Source organism: Botryllus schlosseri, chromosome 2 (genome assembly GCF_051294905.1).
Source record: "Botryllus schlosseri isolate E-star chromosome 2, Bs_hap1, whole genome shotgun sequence".
NCBI classification, from domain to species: domain Eukaryota; kingdom Metazoa; phylum Chordata; class Ascidiacea; order Stolidobranchia; family Styelidae; genus Botryllus; species Botryllus schlosseri.
The window spans coordinates 6,594,158-6,618,507 of NC_137237.1; the positions used below are offsets into that span (position 1 = coordinate 6,594,158).

Below are 24,350 nucleotides of genomic sequence, written 5' to 3' on the forward strand. Positions count from 1 at the left end.
TATTTTGCGGCCCGCGACCTGATTTGAAATTTAGGAAGAACGCTCAGTAAAGCATTTTGAAATGCTGAAATTTATTTTAGTATAGACATATTGTTGTTGTTGTTGTTCAAAGTGAAAGCTATTCTCCTGTACCCAATGTCACTCTTCCTCACTAGCTGTTACGGCTTCGGCGATTGTAATATCATTCCACAGAGGAATAATTTGATGATATGAATGGGCATATTGCCTTGACTTGCAATGGCCCACCACTGCCCAGACCGGGACGCTTAGAAAACGACGTCGGGCTCCCCAAAAGACCAAGCTTTACGGGGAGATAGTTTTCCAGCAAGTACAGTGTCTAGCTAACCACAATATCGATTCTTTAGTCCAGCGGTGGCGAGTCTGCAGCAGTAGAACAAAAATGATGCGGCCGTCGACACTTATTTTGAATAGGATGTGTTGGCGGCCGTCAATAAGCAAATTGAATTTACGAATTGACTCCCTAATTATTATGAGGCTTGCATTATTCTTGAAATTTTCTTCGCTGTACGCACGGTTCAGCGCGAGTTGATTTTCGATATTTATATAGTAGTGTCCTTTGTAATCTGATCCCCACAGTACAGATGTGAACTGCAGAGGAAAATTATGCGCTCGATAAATAAATACCATTTTGTAATCGTGTTCTCCTAACCACGAAGAAAATTTGTTTCTGGTAGGCCTATGTTTGGGCGAATCCAATATCTTCCCACTATACTGAAAATGCTGAGATGTCGAGAAATAACAACATGCAACAAAAGGGACTAATAACAATTTGCCCACCCAAAGATGCAGCACAGCATTGATAACTTCCCTAAATTTTCGTGGATACCCCCTGCATCAACTCTACCGATGAATTTGATCACATGGACTGAGAAACGATAAATATTTCATGGTAATGTGTGGAAATTTACTAATATTAATGACAAAATTCACTCGAGAAAATGAAAAAATTTTCGCGCCTTGCGCGACTGGAATACGAATCCATGTGCTTATTCCTTACATGACTAATCACGATTTGTCCGTTGCCCATATTAGCGTTGTACTGGCGTAGAGTTATCAAGACATGGCTGTTAAACAACGTTGCCTATTTTAATCTCGATATATAAGTCATGCGGCCCGCGGCCTCGACGAATTTTAAAAAAGTGGCCCGCGTCCCGTTTTGAGTTGGTGACCCCTGCCTTACAACGTAGGGTTGCCATATTTTGAGATCCGGGTTTTAGGACACGCAATATTTTATTAGAACTACTGTTTTGCTGCCGAAGAAAAAGGGTCATTTTTCCAACTCGACTCCTGCAAGACCTGCTCTAACGTAATTTAGGTTGTGGTTTACCATTATTTCACTCATCCTTGCCGTTACTGCCGTCGAAATCAAGATTTCGCGACATTTATCGCGCTATTAATTTTGCCTACACAAGGGTACAATCACCTGGCTGTCAATGCTATGAAGGAGGACGAATTGTAAAAAAATGACGACATGTGTGCATCATCGGAGGACATTCTCGATTTCTTGAAAAAGGACGACAAATCCTTTAAAAGGAGGAAGTATGGTAGGTAACCCTATTACTACGACGTCAAGTGTATATTACTGCAAAATTCGCAGAAGTGCATTTGCAAAATTCTGCCGTGTACCGTGCCTGTAGGGTAGGCCAAGGTGAAATCTCGTGAATCACCAAGGTTGTTTTGGCTCCTTTCTTCAAATGATATTAAGGATAATACAAATTATGATGAAACGTGCACTGTGCAGTGTTCTGTGCATCTAATCACCATGTCAATTTACGATTCGTCTCATTTACATTCCAACTAATCGCCAGGTGGTACTGGAGATTCTTCACAGTTGGTATTCTTTGCTATCGATTATGGTCTCGTTGGGGCACATGACATATTCTCGACAACAATTAATAAATGATTGTATATACATTGCACATTTGCACAATAGTGTAAGCCCAAGCCCGCCATAATATTTTATCGCGTCATCGACGGTTCATACCATATGCAAGAGATTTACATCTTATCTTCTGAACTGGTAAGAGGAAAATATACTAATGAATGACTTATTGCGTTGTATTTTAGATGTTTCTAACAGCGTACCTTGTCAGTCAGAACTCGGCGTGTTCATCATTTACTCCGCATTTCATGCCCGGAATCTGTCTGAATACGGCACAATCTTCAATGCATCGGGTACAATAGGATATACAACCGATCGCGATCATATGTAATAGTGAACACGATTATTCACAATTGTCTTTACGTGTAGTGTCCAAGGTTTGGGCAGGTCGGTTGAACAAGATAAGGCTATTCAGTACGTGACACCAGCAATACGGAATGTTCCTTGACATGGAAATTATAAAATACGAGCGTTAACAATGCAATCAATATCTCCTCGTATGAGTTACTATTTAGCATCAGTCAACAATGGTTACTCCCGGAATGTAAACGTTACCACCGCGATCGGCAATGGATTTGCTATTGTTAGACGCTGATTCCGATTTTTCGGCGCTATTTGATCACTTTATTACATTGACATCGCGAAAAAATATCAGATTTATTACTCTCTGTTTAATTACCGTAATCCTAGAGAAAGTCACTAGGTCTCGATCTTCTGTGGTAGTCTATAGCTCAGTGTATCCAACGGGTTTGTGAGGAGAATATGACATAGATATTTCAATTCATTGAATCATGCCGCACACTTTGTTCCATATCTGGTTACTGGACGACGGTGTGATATGTACAACGCCGCACATAAAGACAATAACGGTCAGTCCCTAATTGCATTTTTAATTTGATAAGGCTATTGATTGTCCGCTGGACTGCTCAACCAACAGGCTTCAGATCAGTGGTTCCCAAACTTTGGTACACAAGACTCTATGCTATGGTGCGCGAGTAGCTTCAGTGAATTATGCAAGTTAATAAACCAAGATTTGTATTTCGATTGTCGAAGTTTCATATCTTAATATCATTCCCCTATTGGAAGCTAGGCGCCACCAGTTGCTATAAGACTCCTCCAGTGACATGGCTAAGATGTTACAGCTTTCTCCTAGGGGCATTTCTGAATGTGCTGAGCATCTGCTATCCCATACTGGCATACTTCTCCATCGAGCCCAACATTGCCGTCGTCACGCACCGCAATCCGATCATCACTGACATCGGTGTTTTATCGGAACACGAATATAGAGAAAGCTGGAAAGGTGGCATTTTACGGTTTCCGAGTTTCAAACCCCAGTTTTAGTCCGATAAGACGTATGTGGTACGTAAACGATGTACAAAAAATTAAAACGGTACGAGAGTATAAAATGTTTGCGAATCACTGCTCTGTAGGTCATGGATAGTAATATATTCCTCTGCAGGGGATTTGGAGAGAACGAAATTGATATGGCAATTGGCAAACACTGTACACAGTGTACTGTACACTGAGTATAGAGTTCCCAACAATGCATTTTTCACTGATCGAATAGCCAGTCTTGGAGCGCACAATCGGCGTCCAAATTCCTTGACCGAACAGGTGATTTTCAAAGAGGGATCCATTACTATCAACTTAGCGCCTGCTAAACTGAGAAACAGCTTTGTATAAGAATGTGAGTTGCTGCTCCATTACGATTTATAAATAAAGCAAATCTTTCCAATATAAGCATTGGCGGCGTCGGCGAAAATGGGTCACTGAGTAAATATGCATTTACACAGGAGTCATCAGCTTGCGGCCCGTATATGTAAGCGTCAAATTCGTTTTGCACGGCCCGAGAGACCGGTATCACGTTATATCAAAAACGTGTATCTATCAACGTCTGAGTTCAACTTCAATTTTCAATCCTATACCGAAATCACGTTTAGCAATTTACCACTTGAGCGTCCAGAAACACATCACGTAAAATTCCTTGCTGCATAAGGTTTCCGCACAATATTATTGACGTAATATCACCGATGATCATCGGGGGGGTGACGAGCATCAATCTTCATTCGTTATCGTAGATTCGTAGCTATTGCTGAGTAACAATGATTCATTATGATATAGGTCGTCGTGGCTTTCCAAATCTGCTTTCCGCTCACTTTTTGACACCGGTCGAAGGAAACAGGAACTGACGGCTATTTAGCATAACCACTAAACAATCTCAGTGGATCAAGTCAAGCCTCGGTTTTCATCTTCATAAAATGCTCGCGCTCACCACTCAATGTTGTTAATAGAATACTCTTAACTGTCTCTTCTCGGTCACTATGTTATCACAGCCTACGATGGACGAAAGTTGAAAAATGCAAGCGTATGACTTTGCAGTATAGGATTAATGGGTCACGATAGCGCATAATAATAGCGGGCATATAGGTCATTTAGGCAAGCATTAAAATTATTTCACTTTTGGACGTGAATGTTTGTGAACATTGCCTGAACTGTATTTCATGGTTGACGAATAAGAGAATTCTCTCTCTCTCATAGGCCTACAGCAGGAATAGCCCCCCTCCTCCTCCCCCCACGACCGACGACAACCGACAATCTGTTATGTGTGTGATGCTAGACAGTATGTTGAGTTGACAGTATTTCTGCAAAATTACGAAATCGTGTCATTGACACATTTTCCATGGTATGACTTACTCGTATATAATTCGAGAGCTGGTGAGATTTTACAATACATATGCTAATTGTACGAAATACAAGTGGGAAATAGCCACATGCAATGTCATCCTCAAGCTACTACGTGTCAGGTCAATACGTACATCAGTTACCGAACAGTACAGAATATCATGTCAGCGTAAGTGCGTCTCTAACAACTCATCAAGAGCTTGGAGCACACTTATAATCTTACAACGGCCGGTATGTTTGTATTTCTACCGTATAGATATTACACTTTCTAGTGACTATGTGCTTGGTAATAAGCAATCAAATAGCAAGCAGTAGCAGACTCCTTGCATCTATCATAGTGCAATACCCAAGGTTCAGATGTTGACTCTCATTATTTACCTTAACCCCCTGTGCGTTTGCAGGTCATGAGAAAAGCTTTCGATCAATACTTGTTTGACAAATAACGTTTACGTGGTCACGAAACACGGCACGATACCTGAAACATCGAAAACGCTTTACTAATAATTTACATTCGATTGGAGAAAAATAATGTTAAGGTATAGTGAAGAACTTTACTCCAAACCTAACGCGTCTGTGCTGATATATATGTAAACCATTTGCTGATATCGGATAGTACAACGCCATCATCGTGACAACACTGAATGAAACATAATGAATTATGATTTTTTTCAAACGTGTTATATCAGAGAATATTTGCAAGTTCTAGCGTTTATCGTACTTGAGTTTGCCTCGTCGAATGGTCTCGATGGATGAATGGAGCTACCTGCTCGTAGAGAATACCAAATAGAGTTAGAAGTCACAAGTGTACAGAAGACTGATGACGAATGATTACTGTTGCTGAACATACCCAAGTATAGGATTAATGCAGGGTAGCAATACCATCCTATGTGCCTCTGAGAATTTTGAGAGTTTTTGTTATTCCAACCTTACGATGGCGTAATGAGAATCACGTGTTGAATGTACTCGGTCAGCACGGACTGTCTGACGGTAACAGCCCACCACATGAGAACAGACGAGACGGTACACAAAATTTAGTAGAGAGAAAGCCATACTCGTGAAACTTGCTGCAGACTGTTAAACATCATTGCGATTATATATTAACGAATAATGAGGCAGTATACGCCCCATGGCGTTTATATTCAGAGCGCTGCGGATGAGGGTATCATTTGGTCGGCAATAAAATCAGATGAAAATATTGTAAGTGTCCTTCATTTACAGTGTGTCGGTGGTGTAATCTATGTTAAACATATTTGAGGAAAGTCACCAATACAGAAGTTCAACTCCAAAAAGCAACGCTGACACAAGAGCTTTATCAATGGAGCGCACAGCCGAAGGTTCCGCCGGTGAGTAATCGCGCATGTCATCCTGCAAAAAGCAGTCGTCTGAAATATTGCGTATACTCTGTATTAGAATGGTTATTGAAGCATATTCGTTAAAGCTATTAGCAGATGAAGTAATCTCAACGCTGATAAAACTGTTGGTCTGATAAAGTGATGTTGATAGAGTATAATCTGTGTTGACCAAATGCTATAAGCCCATCCGCAATGAAGGCAATGTCTATCCTAAATATTTCCCAGGTTTTGTCGTATTGATTGTAAACATAGAGTCACCGTTTCTACAACTTTTATGAGTCTGCTTACGCGATTTACACTTATGACGTAGAGATATCCGTGACCAGAAAGGGATACCAATCACACTCATATACGGTCGGCTCGTCAAGCTATCAAGCCGCATTTGGATACAAGGCAAAGCGCCACACTGATCATGGATTGCTGCGGTACAACCGCGGGTATGTCTTACTAAATCGAGGGATGACCATCGTTGAGTCGATCATAAATAACGGGAATTTATGAATCAACAGCTTGTATCTCTAATTCTTGGTCAGTGCATTGCATTGTAGATAGGGGTCGCAGATACATTATGTAAAGAAATTCACCGTTGCTTCAATCTAAGGTACTCCAAGGAGGGTACCATACATTCGGTTTCCGCAGCCGAAAATTTCGCCCAACTGCCCGGTATACTGAACAGCCGCACCGATGAGAAGGAAGAGCTTAGTTCACTCAACGATAGGTTTGCAACCTACATCGATAAGGTGAAGAGGCTGGAAGCTCAAAACAAATCTCTAACCACGAAGATCATTGAGGTAAACAAGGGCGAGGGTTCCGTTCTTCAATTGTCTGACTATATTCAGTACGGCACCACGTGGATTCCCATATAGTTCCCAAACTTTATTGTGTTATCCATCGGAACATGATAATATTAATAGAAAGAGTGAGAGGTGCTTATCCCATTCACGGCCTTGTACACTACAGTTCTGGGTTAATTTACAAGATATACAGTATATACGGATTCAAAGTAACGATAAGATCTTTCGATGGTATGAGCCAATCGACTTACTAAAGTAAGGAGCGGATATACAGACACAAAAGCAAACATCGCCATTATGTACCGGTCTGGTCATTCATTATGTTGAGAAGGAAAAGCCAACAGATATTCGTAAGTCATCAAAATTGCCCCAATGAAAGAAATTGCAGATTATGATCAGTCAATGGCGTTAGTCTGCCGGATTATGACGGCCATTCATGGAATATATTGGTTAAGTTAAAATATTAGGAAAGTAAGCTATATAGTATGCTCGCCGATCTGCCATTCTATATTCTCTGAAGGAAGTTTTTATTAATAACATGAACAGAGCTATATTTGACAACTAATATAATTTTTATGGCTCGCGTGGGAAATTCGCAGCGTAAGTAACTTTTCTACGACTCTTGATATACCAATTTCGCAAATGTAATCCACAAATCAACGCTAAATTAAAAACAGCACCATTTATCAACAGCTTGAATCGAGCAGGAGCATGGTAAGTCGCTCTGGTGACATGTACGACGACGAACTTGCAAGGCTCCGTCGCGAAATTGAGAAACTGACGCACGACAGAGCGGCGTGCGAGATCCAGTTGCACAACTGTGTTCAAGATTTGCAGGAATCGGAAAAAAGGTATACGAACATCAGTTTTATCACGCCTTTCCATACCTGCATGTATGCTGGACCCATGGCAGCCTATCATTGTCTATTGTTCCTTACAGAGAACAGCAGGAGGCGAATGCACGGCGTGAAGCAGAGCGCACCATAAAATCTCTGAGGAAGGATGTAGACGACGCCACTCTATCAAGAATGGATTTGGAGAGAAGGGTTGAAACATTGCAGGAGGAGTTGGAGTTGCTTAGGGCAACTTCGAATGAGGTATCCTTTTAAATTATTATTGCTGTATCGGACGGATACCAATACGGACTGATTCGGTGTCACATTATTTCACGGTCAACCGTGTCGCTGTCGACCAACAAGTGTCCTAAATTGAACCATTGTGACCAACTAGGAACGTCTATATATCGTTATACTGCTCTAGTTGGACAGGACAGCCGTAACACAACAACCTTATAATTCTAGATATCACGATGTAATAATTGTCTGAATCGAACTAATGAATTTAGTTAAGAATCTATCCACGCGGCAATCTGCAACAACTCACGAACGATTCTTACAGATATGGATGCTCGTATTCAGACATACTTCATAGCTAAATAAATAATCCGCAGACTTGGTGTTTGCTTTTCTCATGTTTTCAACTGATGTACTAATTAGTTTCGCTCTGTCTTATGTACAGGACATTGAGACTTTGAAATCACATGTAACGGTTACACGCGAAGATGTACTCGATTCTGCTCCCGAGCCGATTTGGGACCTCACCGACTCCCTAAAAGATATCCGCGCGGCGTACGAACAATTGTCTGCGAATAACACAACCGAAATTGAGAAAATCTACAAGAAAAATGTAAGTTGTCCAACAATGAACTACCGCAAAATCGAACGGGTCGTATTCAGATTGCAGATTTGCAAGCACAAGTTAAGAAAGCTAACCAAGCTCTGGCCACGTCCAAAACCGACTCGGTGGAAACGCGCAGACAGTTGCAGTCGCTGACCGCCGACATCGAAGGTCTGCGAAGCACGGTAAAACCTCCTCAGCGACCTCCAACGGCCGCACAATATTACAAGTTTATACCTACTATTGCAGAACGCGTCACTCGAAGCACAAATCTCCGATTTGGAGGGCCGTCTGGAAAAGGAAGGCATGGAAGCGAGAGACAAAATACAGGTGAAACGTTAATTATTTTATAGACGCAATCCATTTGAAAATATACCCGTTTCTGTTTAGGAACTGGAAGAGGAACTGCAAAAGTCACGCGATATGTTGGCTAACCACCTCGCAGATTACAACAGGCTCATGAGCTTGAAACTGTCGCTCGATCTCGAAATCGCCACCTACAGAAAATTGTTGGAGGGCGAAGAGGGAAGGTAAATTAGGACCTCATTACCAATTGTGGAAAAGCCTGATGATGTGACGTGTTTGGAATAATCTTTTTAGAATCAGCAGAAGCGCTAGCAACATGGAAACGAGCAGTGTGACAGTAGAAGGCAAATTTTCGGGTGAGAACAATTTCAAAATGAAGGTACTTGTTTTGAATTGCATCCGCATTGCTGGACAGCGGTTCATCTAAAAGTCTTACGCATTTATCATCGTCTACAGTGCATTACGTTAAAAGCGACGAGCTTGGAGACTGTCAGGGGAAATTGTGTTGTTTTGAATATATTGACATAACGCATCTAAAAGTTTAAGGTCGAATGGTGGTCCTATCCTCGGATTTTAGCTTTGTACAGCAGAATGCTGGTATTATTCACTACTTTGCTGGAAGTATTTTCACACTAGCATGTTGGTGGCTACACTCGCTGGGATACAACGTTGCCTTGCTTCCCGCTGCCTAACATATGAAACTGGGTAGAAACGTTTTTACAGGAAGAGGCCGAACATCCTCCACAGGGAGCGAAAAATACGGAACCACACAATCGTACCTCGAAGATGACGTTATAAATCTCATGATTGACGACAGTGACGTCGATGACCTTGCTCATTGTCACGAGCTGTTAAGTGATGCAGCGGACCACGAGAACTCATGTAGTGAAAACTTCGATGGCTATCATTCTTAGATGAGTGCGCTAGGCACATCGCGAAAGCCTCAGTGACACACACGTTATGGTTTCATTACATTGTCGATCGCAAATAAAACCACGTTTATGTGATTTGGAGTATTACCGCGGGTGGCCTTGCGCAGCTGCGAAGGACAATACAGGAAAATATGAATGATAATACGTTAAGCCGGGGCTTTTACTTTTTAGCACATTCAACTGTCGAGAAACCACAGATCCTGGTGAAGGAGGAAGTCAGGAGGACATCCGTCTCATCATCTTCTTCGTCGTCATCTGACTCAGATTAAAGAATGGACACACGGAAGGGATAGAAGCACATAATTCAGAGATTTCTCCGACTTAGAAATACACGCAGTATATGTAATCAAGCATACCACAGGAGATTCGCTTAGGCGCATGTTGGCAATAAAGATTCTTTTGAAAGTGTCTATGCCCATTGCGTCAAAAGTAAAAATGGGGTAACTTCGTTTTGGTGGTAAGCATCGGTGGTAGCTTCGTGTGAGGAATACACTGTTTATAAGAAGAGAAAAGTATTAACCGATCGGGCTCATGGAATGGATACTACAGAAAGATCATCTGATCGGCCCATTGATAGGCAGTGACTATAGTCAACTGATCTAGCGTGAATCAGCATATCCTCGCTCTATATATCGACGGGGGCAGCCACATATATATAAATATAGACGCGGCGGATGCCTTGGTGCCGACTTTTCGTTCAGACGGTATCGTTTATATAGCGTACACATCACATATGGTAAGTGTTGGGAACAAGTCACTGCCGTTGACTGTTCGAGTGACAAGTCATCTCGAGTCATTGCGTATTTTGACTAAGTAAAGTGACGTCAATCGGATTTTGGGAAGTCACTCGAGTCCAGTCAAGTCGAAATGAGAGCCACCATTCAAATTCATTGCATTTTGCTATCTGTTTGAAACGCAGATTGTGCCGCCATTTATTCTGTATCGAGAAACGAATACGTGCAAAAATACGTTGTATCGCTCACGCGTACAACTGCTGAACTTTGCGTTAACTGTATAGCCTCACTCTGAAGATAGCAGGCAAATAGAAACCGCAAAAAGTCGAAACGAATTGATATGATGCAATACACTCGTTCTCTACGCATCCATGAAAATAAATTTAGCCTGCTCCTATTGCTGACGAGCGATATAAACTATATAAATTCAAAATATACAAGAGAATTGGTTCGGGTGAGCACTGAGTTCGGCGAGCAGTCTGTAGAACAGGCATAGCCTAGATTGCTAAGTACTAGTTTACGACACCGTAATCTGTAAGCTTGGCCACTGAGTTGTGGTCAATTTATTTGTGATGTAACAATCCAGACTCATTCAGTAAAACCAAAACGTACAATCGATAAAATGATTGGTTGCCGGCGCTGACATCGGTCAAACCAGCGTATCGCGAACAATCCGAAGTCCGAACACATACAAGACACAGCGATGTAGTCGACACCGATTACTTGATGACTTAAAATTGCCTCGTTGATTTTGCTCACGTCCTCACGAGTCAATCCACGTTTCTGAAACGTCGATCGAGTGAAGTCAAGTAATTTTTGGAAAGTGACTCAAGTCAAGTCGAGTAATAAGTAAAAGTTGACTCAAGTCATTCTAGCAGTGCATATGGCTACTATTGCGAACCGTGGTATCCTTATCCACAAGAAAACCGTTATATAGTTCTTTAGTAACTGAAATGTCGATATGCATGGTAAGTAGCAGTTAAACGTCCACTATTACCCAAACAGTAAGACAAGCATTTTGAGTACTTGAACGATGGTATTGATGTGACGTTTATTGGTTGTGGTCAATTGATCTCCAAGAGGCGTTTCCCTAGCGCATGACAAGCGGTCCAGTACCATTAAATCAGATTCGGTTCGGTTTATTAGCAATTTTTATCAGTTCAATACACCACAAAATTGCGATACAATGAAAAGATAGGAAGGTGTCGAAACGACTTGGAGTAGTCTTTGAAATCAGATACCCACCTTGGCCGAGGCGATGTAAAAAGGAGGCAGGCACACTGAGTGAAAAGATGGGCAATGGCATGGATGTAGCCTACTGTGTACGTAGGGCATACAGTTGTACACTGAAGGCAAAATCTCAGTTTTTTTTTTCAACTTCGTTTCGTATTGCTGCACTCGGTGATGCCCATTGTCGGTAATATACATTTTTGGTATTGTACATTCTCTGCAACCTCCACTCCAGACCGTGTCTTCTCGGTTGCAGCATTCTCGGTATTGATCAGTTGACCACAGATGTCGAATTCGATTATGAGCAGCACCGTTAGAGCACCACCTAGCGGGTATCACTGATAATAAAATGTTGACGTTAGTTGCTTGTTGTGTCACAATATTTCCATCGAGCAACTTCATCACGAACGATTTATCACCCTCATTTACTTTTGTTTTTGGTACGACTCAAGCTATAATATTATTGGAGGGTAGTTGGTTGCAGAGTCAAGAATGGCGTAACGACGATTGGTTCCTGGACCATAGGAGTATATTGCAACGTATACAAATTTGTGCCATATGTTGACTAATTTTTGTCATAACGTAATACACGTAGTACGTCGTAAACCTACGAACCACATAAAACCGTAAATCAACGTAAAGTATGCAGTATTCTGGGAGAATTTATTCAACTTGACGGTTTTCTTCGCGCTGGAAGTCTCGACTTTAATGTACGTAAGGTAGTAGGAACACGCCAATAAAAATGTTAATTTACAGGTCCGACTTTATGCGCAATAACGGCATATTCTGACTATCGCTTGAGGCCTTTATTGGGATGCTGTAGTTTAAGGGTTTTCAATCTGCTGGTGAATGACTATTAGGTGCCCGCCATTAACGCGCCATGATACACCGAGACGTATAAAGTTTCGACCAGCATGCGTATCAGCGAAGTGCGCTGCCGAAAGATCGGTGGCAAGAACACCTTTGCCGAAAAAGACCGCCGCCTGTTGGCCGAAACCTTCGATTATATATATACTTCTACATGTGCGTTATTCCAATATCTTTTGACTGTAGTGACGATCTTGACCAGGCACGCAACTAAGTAATTAATACCAATAGGCCCGCCCTAAGACATTTAAGTAATAATTACGTTTCCTAAAGTTTCGAAGGCGGCATCAGCACCTCTAAATTAGCTCTACCAGTATATTTGGTCTCGTGGGTTCGGCGATTATCAAAAGTTTATAGCAATATATCCAATTATAATATTATTACGAATAGCAATATCTTATATACGTCACAATATTTCTTGTTCAGTTTATGTCGCAGTCGTTGTAACACAGGGGTCATCAACACGCGGCCCGCGACCTTATTTGAAATTTCGGAAGAACACTTAGTAAACATTTTGAAATGCTTAAATTGATTTCAGTATAAACATATTATTGTTATTGTTCAAAGTAAGCTATTCTCCTGTGCCCAGCATCACTATTCCTCACTATAGCTGATACGGCTTCGGCGACGGTAACATCATTCCATGGACGAATAATTTGCTGAGATGAATGGGCTGGGCACATTGCCTAGGCGTGCAATGGCCCACCACTGCCAAGACCGAGACGATTAGAGAATGACTTCAGGCTCCCCGAAAGACCGAGCCAAGGAGATAGTTTTTCAGCAAGCAACGTGTCTAGCTAACCCCGATATCGATTGTTTAGTAAAGAGGTGGCCAATCTGCGGCAGTTGAAGGAAAATTATGCGGCCGTCGACACTTAATTCGACTAGAATGTGTTGGCGGCCGTCAATATGCAAATTGAATTTACGAATTGGCTCCCTAACTAATGAGGGGTTTGAATTATTCTTGAAAATTTCTTCGCGATACGCGCGGTTCAATGCGACTTGAATTTAATATAGTGTTCTTTGTAATCTGAGCCCCACAACAGATGCGAACAGCAGACTTCCCTAAATTATCGAAGACATCCCTGTATCAACGCTACCGGTGAGTCTGATCACATGGGCTGAGAAAGGATAAATATTTGATAGTAATATGTGAAACTATACCGATATTAACGACGAAATTCACTCATGAATATGAAAAAAATCTCGCGCTTCGCGCTATTAGCACACGAATCCCTGTGGTTATTCATATAACATCACTGCTCACGATTTCCGTGGGTATGGTATACGCCGACATGAGGTAAATAAATTGGTACGGAGTTCACTGGCAATGGGCAATTGGACATGGACAGTGTAACATGGGTATTTGACCTCCAGGTTAGTTCATTACGACTGTATACTGGAATGCGGCCGTAGGCTACCAAAGTAATCGATATACGGCCCTAAATAGCAAAAGGGTTGGTCAGCCGTGCTTTAGTTCAGGGGCGGGAAACTTCTCCAGTCGAAGGGCCGGATGTGGGAAAATGAAGTACTTGGCGGGCGGATTCTTGAATCGATACATTAATCACATATTTATCCACCCATACAAGGAATAAATCGCATTTAATGTACATTTTAAGAGTAACGCATAGAGACCAAACGCAGTAGTCAATGAATTTATTAACGTAATATACTTCAATAGCTGTGGGCGATTAAAGTTGTCAACAAGTTCTTTGAATTGTCGCTGCCTCGTGGACGTACAAACCCTTAGTAAAGAATGCATGTGAACATATGCTACATCGGAACGTCGCTTTGTCTTACATATGTTCATGGTCGAAAAAGGTTTGCTAGCAAATTATTATGTAGGACCGGAAGCTGTCCGCGAGCCGCTCAAAATCCCGTCGTGGGCGGTATATGTTGCCCGCCCCAGCTTTATTTGCTGAAAGGTGTTGTCAGGTATCGTGCGCACCTCATAGTTCAAAATATAATGAAAGTGATTATCATGAGATTTTTTTGTATTTGTATTTCTTCAGTAAAATATTATTACTTTGTGGTAACTGTGCCTGTCGCCCGTCTAGGCTAAACGACTATGAGTACAGCTTATATCTTGATGTTAACTTTTCCAAAAACCATGAATGAATACTTTACTTTTACAAGATGTATGCCATATAAAATTTCGATTTATGATGAAGCTATGTAACAAAATTTTACAATGGAGAAATTCATTAATGAACATTTCACCAGTAATAAAAGATAATAAAGAGGTGCCGAGTAAAATCGAAATTATGCAATTGCTAGTTATGTTTTGGTTGGGATAAGGCCATGAGGTAGGAGTATAGTTACGGTGTTAATATTTCCAGCTAAGAAGAAAAACAAAATATTTTGATGTTTTTTCAAACGTTTGACTTTCTAGTCTCTTTAATCCAGGGGTTCCAAACAAGGAGTCGCGACCCCAATGGCGTCGTTTGCCTATTCTCAGGGGTTACGGAGACGAAAATTAAATACCAATGACAATTACAAGAGTGCTAAATAAGCGTATCCTATCGGCGGCTCATTTCTGAATATTTCAGTTTATTTTTCAAAATAGAAGAAAACACCACCTCCAAGGAATGCTAACCCGGTAAACAAGGCATTAGATCAGTTACCATATTTTTGTAACACAAATTCCGGACGCTCTTTAGCGCCCACTAGCGGATTTCAAAAGTAGGCATGAGCACACGGTCGATCAATATGACGTCACACCAGCAAAGCTTTGTCTATCAACTAGAGGCGGTCACGATCCGGTTCAGGAGTATGTGATTGTGTGTTGCAAGTTGTAACCAGGGCCGAAGCCACATTTTTTCAGCCCCCTCAGCTCCCGCCCAAATAAACATGGGGCCATCGCGGGGAAATCAATGCAACTTCTGGGGGCTTACTACATGCATCTGGTTTCGATATGCATCTCGTCGTTAAATGATTTGAATGAATTATGTCAATAATATTAGTTCTTCTATCTATTACTATATGATTTGATCCTCTCTCAGCCCACATAATCAGAGTTAGCGGTAGAGCTGGTAGAGGATGATGACTTCAAAATTGCAAGGAGCGTAGTTGTACATCGTCAAGTCATGTTCATGCCACACCGATAATATTATTTATCAGCCTAATGCCGGTGCGCACTGCACCACTGAGCTATATGAACACCGCACATCCGGTGGTTTCCAACCTTTTATGGTCGTGACTTCATTTCCAATTTGAAAATGTTCCGTGGCCCGGATCAAAATTTGATAAGCTAATTAATAATTAAAGGTCGGCACATTTTCCCAAACTTACGGCCTATTTTGGAAGCTGATTAAGTTCAACATCTTCGCGAACCCCAGGATAAACGCAAACTACTTCAAGGTTTAGAACCACTATCTTTGAACAAAGCATCCAAACGGCCTAAACCGATTCTACAAATATATCGTTATCTTGTTATTGCGATTACAATTAGACTTCTTTCTGTAAATGAATGTTTTTTATTCATTTTTATCGCAGTTTTTGCGAGGGTGGTATTCTCCATATTAAAAGTCATATATGGGATACAACATCGCGCGCAGCGAGAAGAAAAATCTCATGTATCAAAAATCTGCCCAAAACATAATATTGTTTATGTTGATTTAGGAAAAAATTATTAGCTTACTTCAAAATTCCGGACATTTAGACATATTTTAGAAATTCCTCCCGGACGCAGTTTTAACAGTGAAATTCCGGACATGTGCGGGAAATTCCGGACGTATGGCAACCCTACTGCTATAACTTATGGTTGGTGTCTGGTCATCACTATGAAGTGTCAGGAGCACAATAAAAACCAGCAAAACGGTTATTTTGCCTTCCGGGAGAACTAAAAGTTGCCGGTATTGCTGTGTGTTGGGAGTATGAATCATACACACACGCTCGGCGCGGCCGAATAACTTATAGATCGTTTTCTGTAAGTTTACTAAGCTTCTAACCCGCATGAAGTTGTATTATAGATATTTGAAGTTTATACGGGATACATTTTTAAATTACTGCCACTAATTAGCAATTAACACTTTGACTGCCAACAATCCTAAATATAGGATTTTACTCAATCCCATAAACTGCCAGCGATCCTATATTTAGGATATTTTTGAAATGAGTACAGTAAAGTCCGGAATTGGTTTTATCCCCGGATTACGGCGGTATCCGAGGCTACTGAATAGGCTTGTTGTCATAAACCCCCATTTTCGTTGCCGGGAGTATTTTTTTTAAATCACATTTGCATACAATAGGTCAACCTTTTTTTGGTTTGACCACTAGGTGGCTTTTCATAAAATGAGCAGCAAAAAAATTGAATTATTTTCATAATTCCTTGATGTTGAAAAAAAAATTTTTTTTCATAAGTTGCGCAAGGTTTGCACTTATCAGCACGCCCGATTCCATCCAAATATCCAACTAGTCGAAAATTCATTGTTCGCTGGCGTTTACTGGCAATTTCCATAATAGGCCTTGGCAGCTAAAGTGTTAATTGTTCTAGATCTGGTGATCATCTAGTCGAGTTGAATCATGTCATGTTTTGATATCAGCGCATAGAATATGTTGGTTTTATCGGCATGAGTATGTTGTATCGGTGTTGTTGGTATCAGCTCAGAACTAGGATATCGGCTATAGTAATTAGGGCTGAGCACAATGATTCGAGTCCAGTAGTGCAAGACGATTTTTCAAGTCCTGAAATTATGCGTTCATTGCCAGTAAGAGGTAATTTATCAACGGAAATGGGAAGCCGCGGCGCAGCGTCACGACACCAACGGCAGCGGTTCCCGTCCCGGTTCGGACCAAGTTCTATGTGTAGGAAGTTTATCTGGACTCAGATCATCGCTAACCTCACTGCGATTGTATTGTATGAAAAAGCCCAGAGTGAAGGTGAGCCGAGCCAATAGTGGGCAGCAAAGACTCAAGATACCGATGCACGAAAAACGAGAGTGGCCGATGGCGGGAGAGAGCGAAAACGGAAGTCGTCTGTAATATGACAAAAACACCACAAAAGACACTGTTGTAAATGAAATTACCGTGCTGGGCGCAAATGACCTTACAGGCGATAAGCGCCAATGTTGTGAGCAAAACAATAAACAATATCAACGGAAAGTATAGTTGTGATAGTATTTTCCACTGTGGAAGCCGCGAAACATCGATTAGCGGTATTGCAATTGCGGCATGCGAAACATGTAGCACTGAGCATTTCGCGTTAGGGGAAATGGCATTTCTGCAAAGTTGTGATAAATCCGCGGCATTGTCACATACAACAATAAAGTACGCGGGGCCGAAAAATACCGATGTGGAATTGACGTTATATTCTTTGTGGTCACATAAAAGGATATATTTTTGAACTCCCCACATTTTCTATGCTGCTATGACGTCATAACGAGTAATACTCGAATACTCCAAGTATCGAATGTTAACATGGAATGGCAACGACAGCGAGCGTTCCGTTTCGCTGAGGCCTTATTCAGTCGTATCTTGCGGCAGCGACTGTAGGATTTCTGGCAATCCAAAAGTTATCTTCCAGAGCGCTGAATTTACTGAATCTGGTCTTGATCGAAAACTACTGTCGCACCGACTCCGAAAACGTAAATTAAAATATGATCAGGCACTGAACCACCCAGAATTCACCCTCCAAGTCTGAATTATCGGCAATGTTCGAACAATCGAAGAGCCGCAAAGGGTAATTGTTTTGCGGTCGTCACATTGTTCTGAACAATGCAGATCTTAGATCTTGAGGGTGATATTTCATCTAAGTACGGAGCCTGACCATATTTTCATTTATATTTTCGGAATCAGTGCGACAGTAGCTTTCAATCAAGACCAGATCCAGTAAAGTCTGCGCTCTGGAAGATAACTTTTGGATTGCAAGGAATCCTACAGTCGCTGCCGTATAATAAGTCTGAAAAAAGCCTCAGCGAAGCGGAACGAAGCTGCAAAATCGGTCGTTGCCATTCCATGTTTACATTCGATACTCCAAGCCTAAAACTATATATTACTTACCTCCGCTCTAGATTACTAAAACTCGATTTAGAATCGATTCATTCCGATACTCAATTTTGCGCAGCCATGCTAGTAATAAATGATTACAGTAAAGATCCAGGCGAATGAAATTCACGCCGTAATGAATGGATGCTTCGTTAGAAGCCGACGATTGGGTCGCTGTACTCTGTACGGTACACTGGCCTCACAAAAAGAATGAGATATACCTATCACTATGGGTTGCATTTAAAACAAACGGGGTTTTGAAACACTTTGTTTGAAATATGTTTTTAAACAGTGTTTTGAACAGAGGCCTTTCTAAAAAAAATAAAGTTGTACAATTATGCCATAATTGTGCAAATACTCTCCCAAAAACATGTTTTATGAGCCTACGGACAATTACCAACCGATAGAGTCAGGGTTGCCATACCGTCCTTATTTCTAAGACTTGTCCTTATTTTGAAGGGCCTCGTCTTAGAAAACTCAACTGTCCTTATTTCTATGAAATGTACTCATTTTCGACTTGCGTCCTTATATTGTCTTATTTTCGACCACTACAGAATTTCGATCGTGTTCCTCTGGTATGTTGCATAATATTCTAAAATTATGCTTCTGCGTTGAGATCTTATGATATCATAAATGAAAGGAGCTCTCGTGACGTACAAACCACAAGATTTGTCTTCTTAGTGGTGAGATCGTTAGGGCAGTGAGTGGTAGTGTAGCAGTTTCGTCTGTACCAAGCTAACGCAGCGGACGTCAAGGATAATCCGAGAATTATCAACGAAAAACTCGCATAACTCCGCTTCTACTAGTCTGAATTGACTCAAATTTGTTTTGCATCGTTTTTGAAGACAGCTCAACAACAATTTCATGGGGTTGACAGAAAAATTTGAGAATTTTTATTTTTTTATTTTTAATATTAATTTAAAACTTTCAATTCAAGATTGCACGGCCGTTCCTGGTTGAAATTGAGTCAAATTTGGTGTGCATCGTTTTCTTGGACAACCTGACGATTTAGTCACTAGGCGAGTGATATTTGGAAAATAAATTTTTTTGAACAACCCTACTCGGCATTCCATACTGTCAATCACCAGCCATCATCCTTCACCAACGATTGCACATCGCAATTGTTCGAAGCAATATTCCCCGATTCCAACATCGCAAATAAGTTTTCTTCGGCCAGGACCCAGACTACAAGCATTGTTGCTGGAGTTCTTGATCTATACGCTCAAAAAATGATTTTGTCTGAACTTGGAGTACGACCTTTTTCCATCTTGGTTGACGCCTCTAATCACAACGAGGCGACGAAGATTGGTTTATCACCCAATACAGATGCCCAAGACCAACATTTTCTTTTTGGGTGGGGGGGGGGGCTGACGAAGTGCTGTTTCGGCCCCCAGACCCCCCTCTGGGTATTCACTCTTTATCGCTAATTATTATCTATATTTGGGGGCGTTAGCTGAATCAGTTATTCTCATTTCTCGCCTGCACGCGCGAAGCGCGAGAAATTTATATAATTCATGATTGAATCGGTCAATATGATGGGGATTTCATACATATTGCTATCAATCTTTTATCCTCTCTCTGCTTACGTAATCAGATTTACAGGTAGAGCTGAGTGAGGCGTGTTGGAAAAGGTAGGCCCCTCAATAGTAATTTTACATCTTCGTGCGTATACCCGTTGGCAGGAACGAAACAGCACTTCGTCAGGCCCCTCAAAAAAACTTGGGTCTTGGGTTCCCATAGGCCGCATAGGGTGATAAACCTACACCCAATCACGTTGTTCGCTTTTGCCACGTAATTAGTCGTACTGTTTATTGAGCCAGTGCGAAGCGCAAAAATCTTCAATCATTCAGGATAAAATCGGTCAATAAGATCGGGAATTGCATATATATTGCTATCAATTTTTGTCTTCTCTGCTCACCTAATCAGATTTACCGGTAGAGCACAGTGAGGTGTTATGAAAACTGTAGGGCCCGTTGGTATGACTCAGTAACATGATGTTATTTCGTGACCTCCTGTTGGCTGTATCAAAAAGATAGAAACGCCCAAACGTATAGGCTACTAAACTAAAAGACGCACACGATTTCAAATTGGTATTTCTTCACTGGGATATAATTTTTCCCTGTGGGATGGTAGTTGTTTTGTGAGGCTCAGCTTGCTAAGACAGGAACATTCGGCGCCAGTCATTTAGGCGCCTAATAAACCTATATGTATTTTGTATATATAACGAAGTTTTCGGTCAGCATAAGGGCAGTCCTTTTCGGCCAAGGTTTTCTTGCTGTCGATCGTTCTGACACACTTCTTTCGGTCGCATGTTACATGGCCTAAAACTCTGTAAGTCTTGGTGAATCGTGGCCCGGTAATGACCAACGCCGATATGCCCATTTCTATGTTGGGGGAACAGTACCCCAAAATCAAGAAACTTGGCAACTTGAAATCGCGCCTAGCTTGAAAATATTTTGAAAAAGATGCATACATTTTCAAAAAAAAGTCCATAATTTATGCTAATTCACGATATAATTTTGGGCTCCCTTCGAGCTCCCCCCCCCCAATTAGGGGGTTTGGGGTGCGGCAGTTACGGCCCTGAATGTGACATGCCGCGGCTCGTATAAACACAAAGTATGTACGAAAACGCTTTTTCATGCTAATCTAATTTCTCGACTGTCCTTATTTTTGGGTCCATGTCGATGGCAACCTTGGATATAGTCGAGGTATCAATCACGAATATGACGTCATGACTTGAAAAAAAACATGTCTCACACAAGGCCTTGTTCTAAACGTGTTTGTTTTTAATTCATTTTTGTTTTAAATGCAACCACCTATCACCATTTCATACAAATAAATGGTATGATTAAACTCGTTCAAAAATTAGCATACTTCTGCGAATAAGTTCATTTTGTAGTGTCCCCGTGTATATAGTTATATGTCAATATATCCATCTATATATCGTTATATACTAAATAAATTATTGATTTGATTCACATTTACAATACCAATTCCACGTCCCGTTCACGCCCGCGAGTATCCAAATCGTGATTGGCGGAGGTAAATACGTAATATCGAATCATATTATGGGAATGTTGTGGATATGACATTTGTGGAATGGTGACTTGGGGATGAACAACAAATGTCTGGGTCGATATCAATTTCAGTATAGTGATAGTATTCAATGTTTGTAGTGTTCAAATTCTATTTCTAAATGCCACTTACGCACGATATACATTTACACCAAATCAGTATGACGATTGTTTTATGACCTAAAATGAAAAATTATGACCGAAAAATTGAAAATTGTTACATTACAAACTAATTTTTGACATCATTCTGACCACAAGAAAGTAAATTAGGCATTGTTGCACAAAAATTTTCTGGTTGGAACTATAGGCTATGTCCTTAGCTTGGCAAACATGGAGAAAAAGCGTTCAACAGCAGCAGTTGTTGGCTAGCAGCATTGTTGTCTCAGGTATTCAATGATGCTTTAACTACAATAGTCATGTGGAGGCCTATATTCTTTATTATGATTCCGTTGCCGCTGACCAGCCCACTTCTCGACTTTTAAGACACCGCGCGCTTACGCGGATCAGATGGCGAGGAAAGCCTATAGGTCACTTTCTTCATTCAGGAAGGGATTGTAGAGTATACCTCGGGCGGACTCGAAACCGCACCCTATTGGTGTTGTAGCTGTTGTGTCTGCAGTTTTATGAAATTTTCTCTACTCTTTTTCAATTGCGTCGACGTGGCGTCAACGTATCATTCCTTTTCGATCCCGGGTCATGTAGGCATTCGCGACAACGAAGAAGCGGGCCAATTGACGAAGACTGTCTCCAGCGCCCTGCTGAATTAACCCGACTTGCCGGCGCTCTCCGAACAAGAAGCCATGTCATACGTTGCTCCTACATGAAATTGTGGGATCAAATATCCGAAAACGGATTTCGATATAAATCAGTGGTTCTCAAACTGGGGTCCGCGAGACGATTTTTACGACCGCGAAACACGATCCAAAAATTCAAATGATCCGGAAAAACAAATTTAAAAAAAATTCAGGCAACTTATATTTAAACCAAACTCGATGGTGACCCGACATTATATCGCTGTGTAGAGTATTTTGTTGCAGAATCATTCACAGCAACTACTTCGCGCACTTTATAGAGTCACTGTATGCATGTCTTGATTTTTTGTGCGTATACCCACTCCTGAACGACACATACGCATAATATTACAATAAGTCTACCTGTATTCGAAATGATGAGAACATTGCTTATAGGGCCCTTGACCTTCGGGTCAATCATAGGGTTTTCGGCGCTGATCAGTTCCTCGCCATGACACACCAAGATATGTAAAGATTTGGCCAACACGTGACTTCACGAGAAGAGCGTTGCCACAAAGATCACTGATAAAGCCGTGACCCAAAATTATCATCGCATGTAGGCCAAAACCTTCGATATTGATATATTCAGACACCGAAATAGCCAGCACCGAATAGTCCTAAGCCCCGTGCGGTAAAATGCGCCCCATGTTGAAATGCGAATCGAAAAAGAATTCTACCTTTAGTTGAGTCTGTTTGTTGTTGTTTATGGTATTCATGGTGTTTGTCGACTACAATGGTTATTTACACCAGCCCGGTATTCCTTATTTTCGAATCCGTAACCGCCAACTTTTAGCACGGTCCTAGTCCTATATAGCCTTTTATGAGACATCGCTTACGCGGATAGCATGGCGAGGCGGAGTTGAGTCTGGTAAGTGTACGCGATTCCAATATCTCTCGAGTAGCGACAATCATTACATGAGTTCACGAAAAATAGCATCCTTCAACTAAGTAATTTTCAAATTGATAACATTGATTCCTTAATTCTTTCACTCTCCAAACTTCGCGCTTCACGCGACAAGAAAATAACTGCATACTGATTGATGCTTACTAAGCCGATGGATACAAATTAAGAAGTATTGCTATTGCCGTTTGCTATTTCGACTCGTTCGCGAATCTCATAATACCTTTGTGAATTGGATGTATAAGGGGTATACCCGTATGGATTGACAAAAACAAGCCGTTCTTGATGGACACCGGTTTTATCCATAATGTAATTTTCAAACTTCTCCGTACGAAAGCTCTCAACGACATTCACATTCATTTGATGATGATGGTTAGTTGAAAATAGCTATATAGCAACTGAGTGTCTGATAATATTTTGACATTTACATCTCCGCCTGACAGCTGACCAGATAGATAGATATATTGGAGCGGTAAATGTCACATCGATCATTGTCTGGCATCAGCCCTAATTACATTCGCCGCGACTGTCGAGTGTCACAATATTTATGAGAAATCTACTTTTTTATCATAGAGATTTATTCTGGAATCGTGATCAGGTTGTTTACTGAGTAGCAGATTCCCGTTATGAAAATTGAATCGAACAAAAGGAAACGACGTCATTATCAACAGCGACGTCACAAATGCAATGCTGTCACTGTCACAATCTTCATATTTTATTAAATATTACATATTTCATAACTTTTAGTAGATCCGTTTACATAGACTTTCTTCGCTAATGGGCTTAAGAAGTCGTAAACATTATTTATGACCAGAATAATTTTTGTATGTTGTCAAGTGTCCCTCTTTTATTGGATTGCTTTGTCGGGTTATAGGATGAACCTCAGACGCTGCTCTCCAAGAACAATTTACCCGTGAATACTTTCCGAATTTCTTGGTACTTGGGTAACTGCTTCTGTGTATATTTCAGACAGATTAGGGTTACGATAAAACTTCAAGTCGCCTATTGCCTTCAAGGGGCGACATGCGGTTTGGCCTCAAAATATCCCAATGCGGGAGAATGCAGCTGACTTTCACACATAAAACCAAGCATACACAAAATTGTGTCAGTGAAATTTGCATC

General features: G+C 41.1%; 1 protein-coding gene and 1 long non-coding RNA gene across 3 annotated transcripts in view; one reads left to right on the forward strand and one right to left on the reverse strand.

Annotated features, from left to right (window-relative positions):
* Positions 1-5,745: 5,745 nt before the first annotated feature.
* On the forward strand, positions 5,746-10,054 carry LOC145433196 (vimentin-like). 2 transcript variants are annotated; one of them, XM_080310162.1, is made up of 11 exons: positions 5,746-5,928; positions 6,248-6,374; positions 6,539-6,728; positions 7,425-7,582; positions 7,672-7,828; positions 8,250-8,417; positions 8,468-8,593; positions 8,658-8,738; positions 8,799-8,938; positions 9,009-9,070; positions 9,438-9,721. In XM_080310162.1, exons 1-11 carry the CDS (start codon positions 5,823-5,825, stop codon positions 9,626-9,628), a joined length of 1,506 nt encoding a protein of 501 aa, XP_080166288.1. In that variant the 5' UTR covers positions 5,746-5,822; the 3' UTR covers positions 9,629-9,721. The 2 variants fall into 2 exon arrangements, with proteins under 2 accessions (XP_080166288.1, XP_080166289.1); XM_080310163.1 differs by lacking the exon at positions 9,438-9,721 and adding an exon at positions 9,818-10,054 and having other exon boundaries at positions 5,748-5,928.
* A 1,454-nt stretch (positions 10,055-11,508) lies between these two features.
* Positions 11,509-24,350, reverse strand: part of LOC145433197 (uncharacterized) — a 36,190-nt gene continuing 23,348 nt past the window's right edge. Inside the window, exon 2 of the long non-coding RNA XR_013913065.1 lies at positions 11,509-11,625. This is a non-coding gene — a long non-coding RNA (uncharacterized LOC145433197). The remainder of the gene's footprint in view (positions 11,626-24,350) is intronic.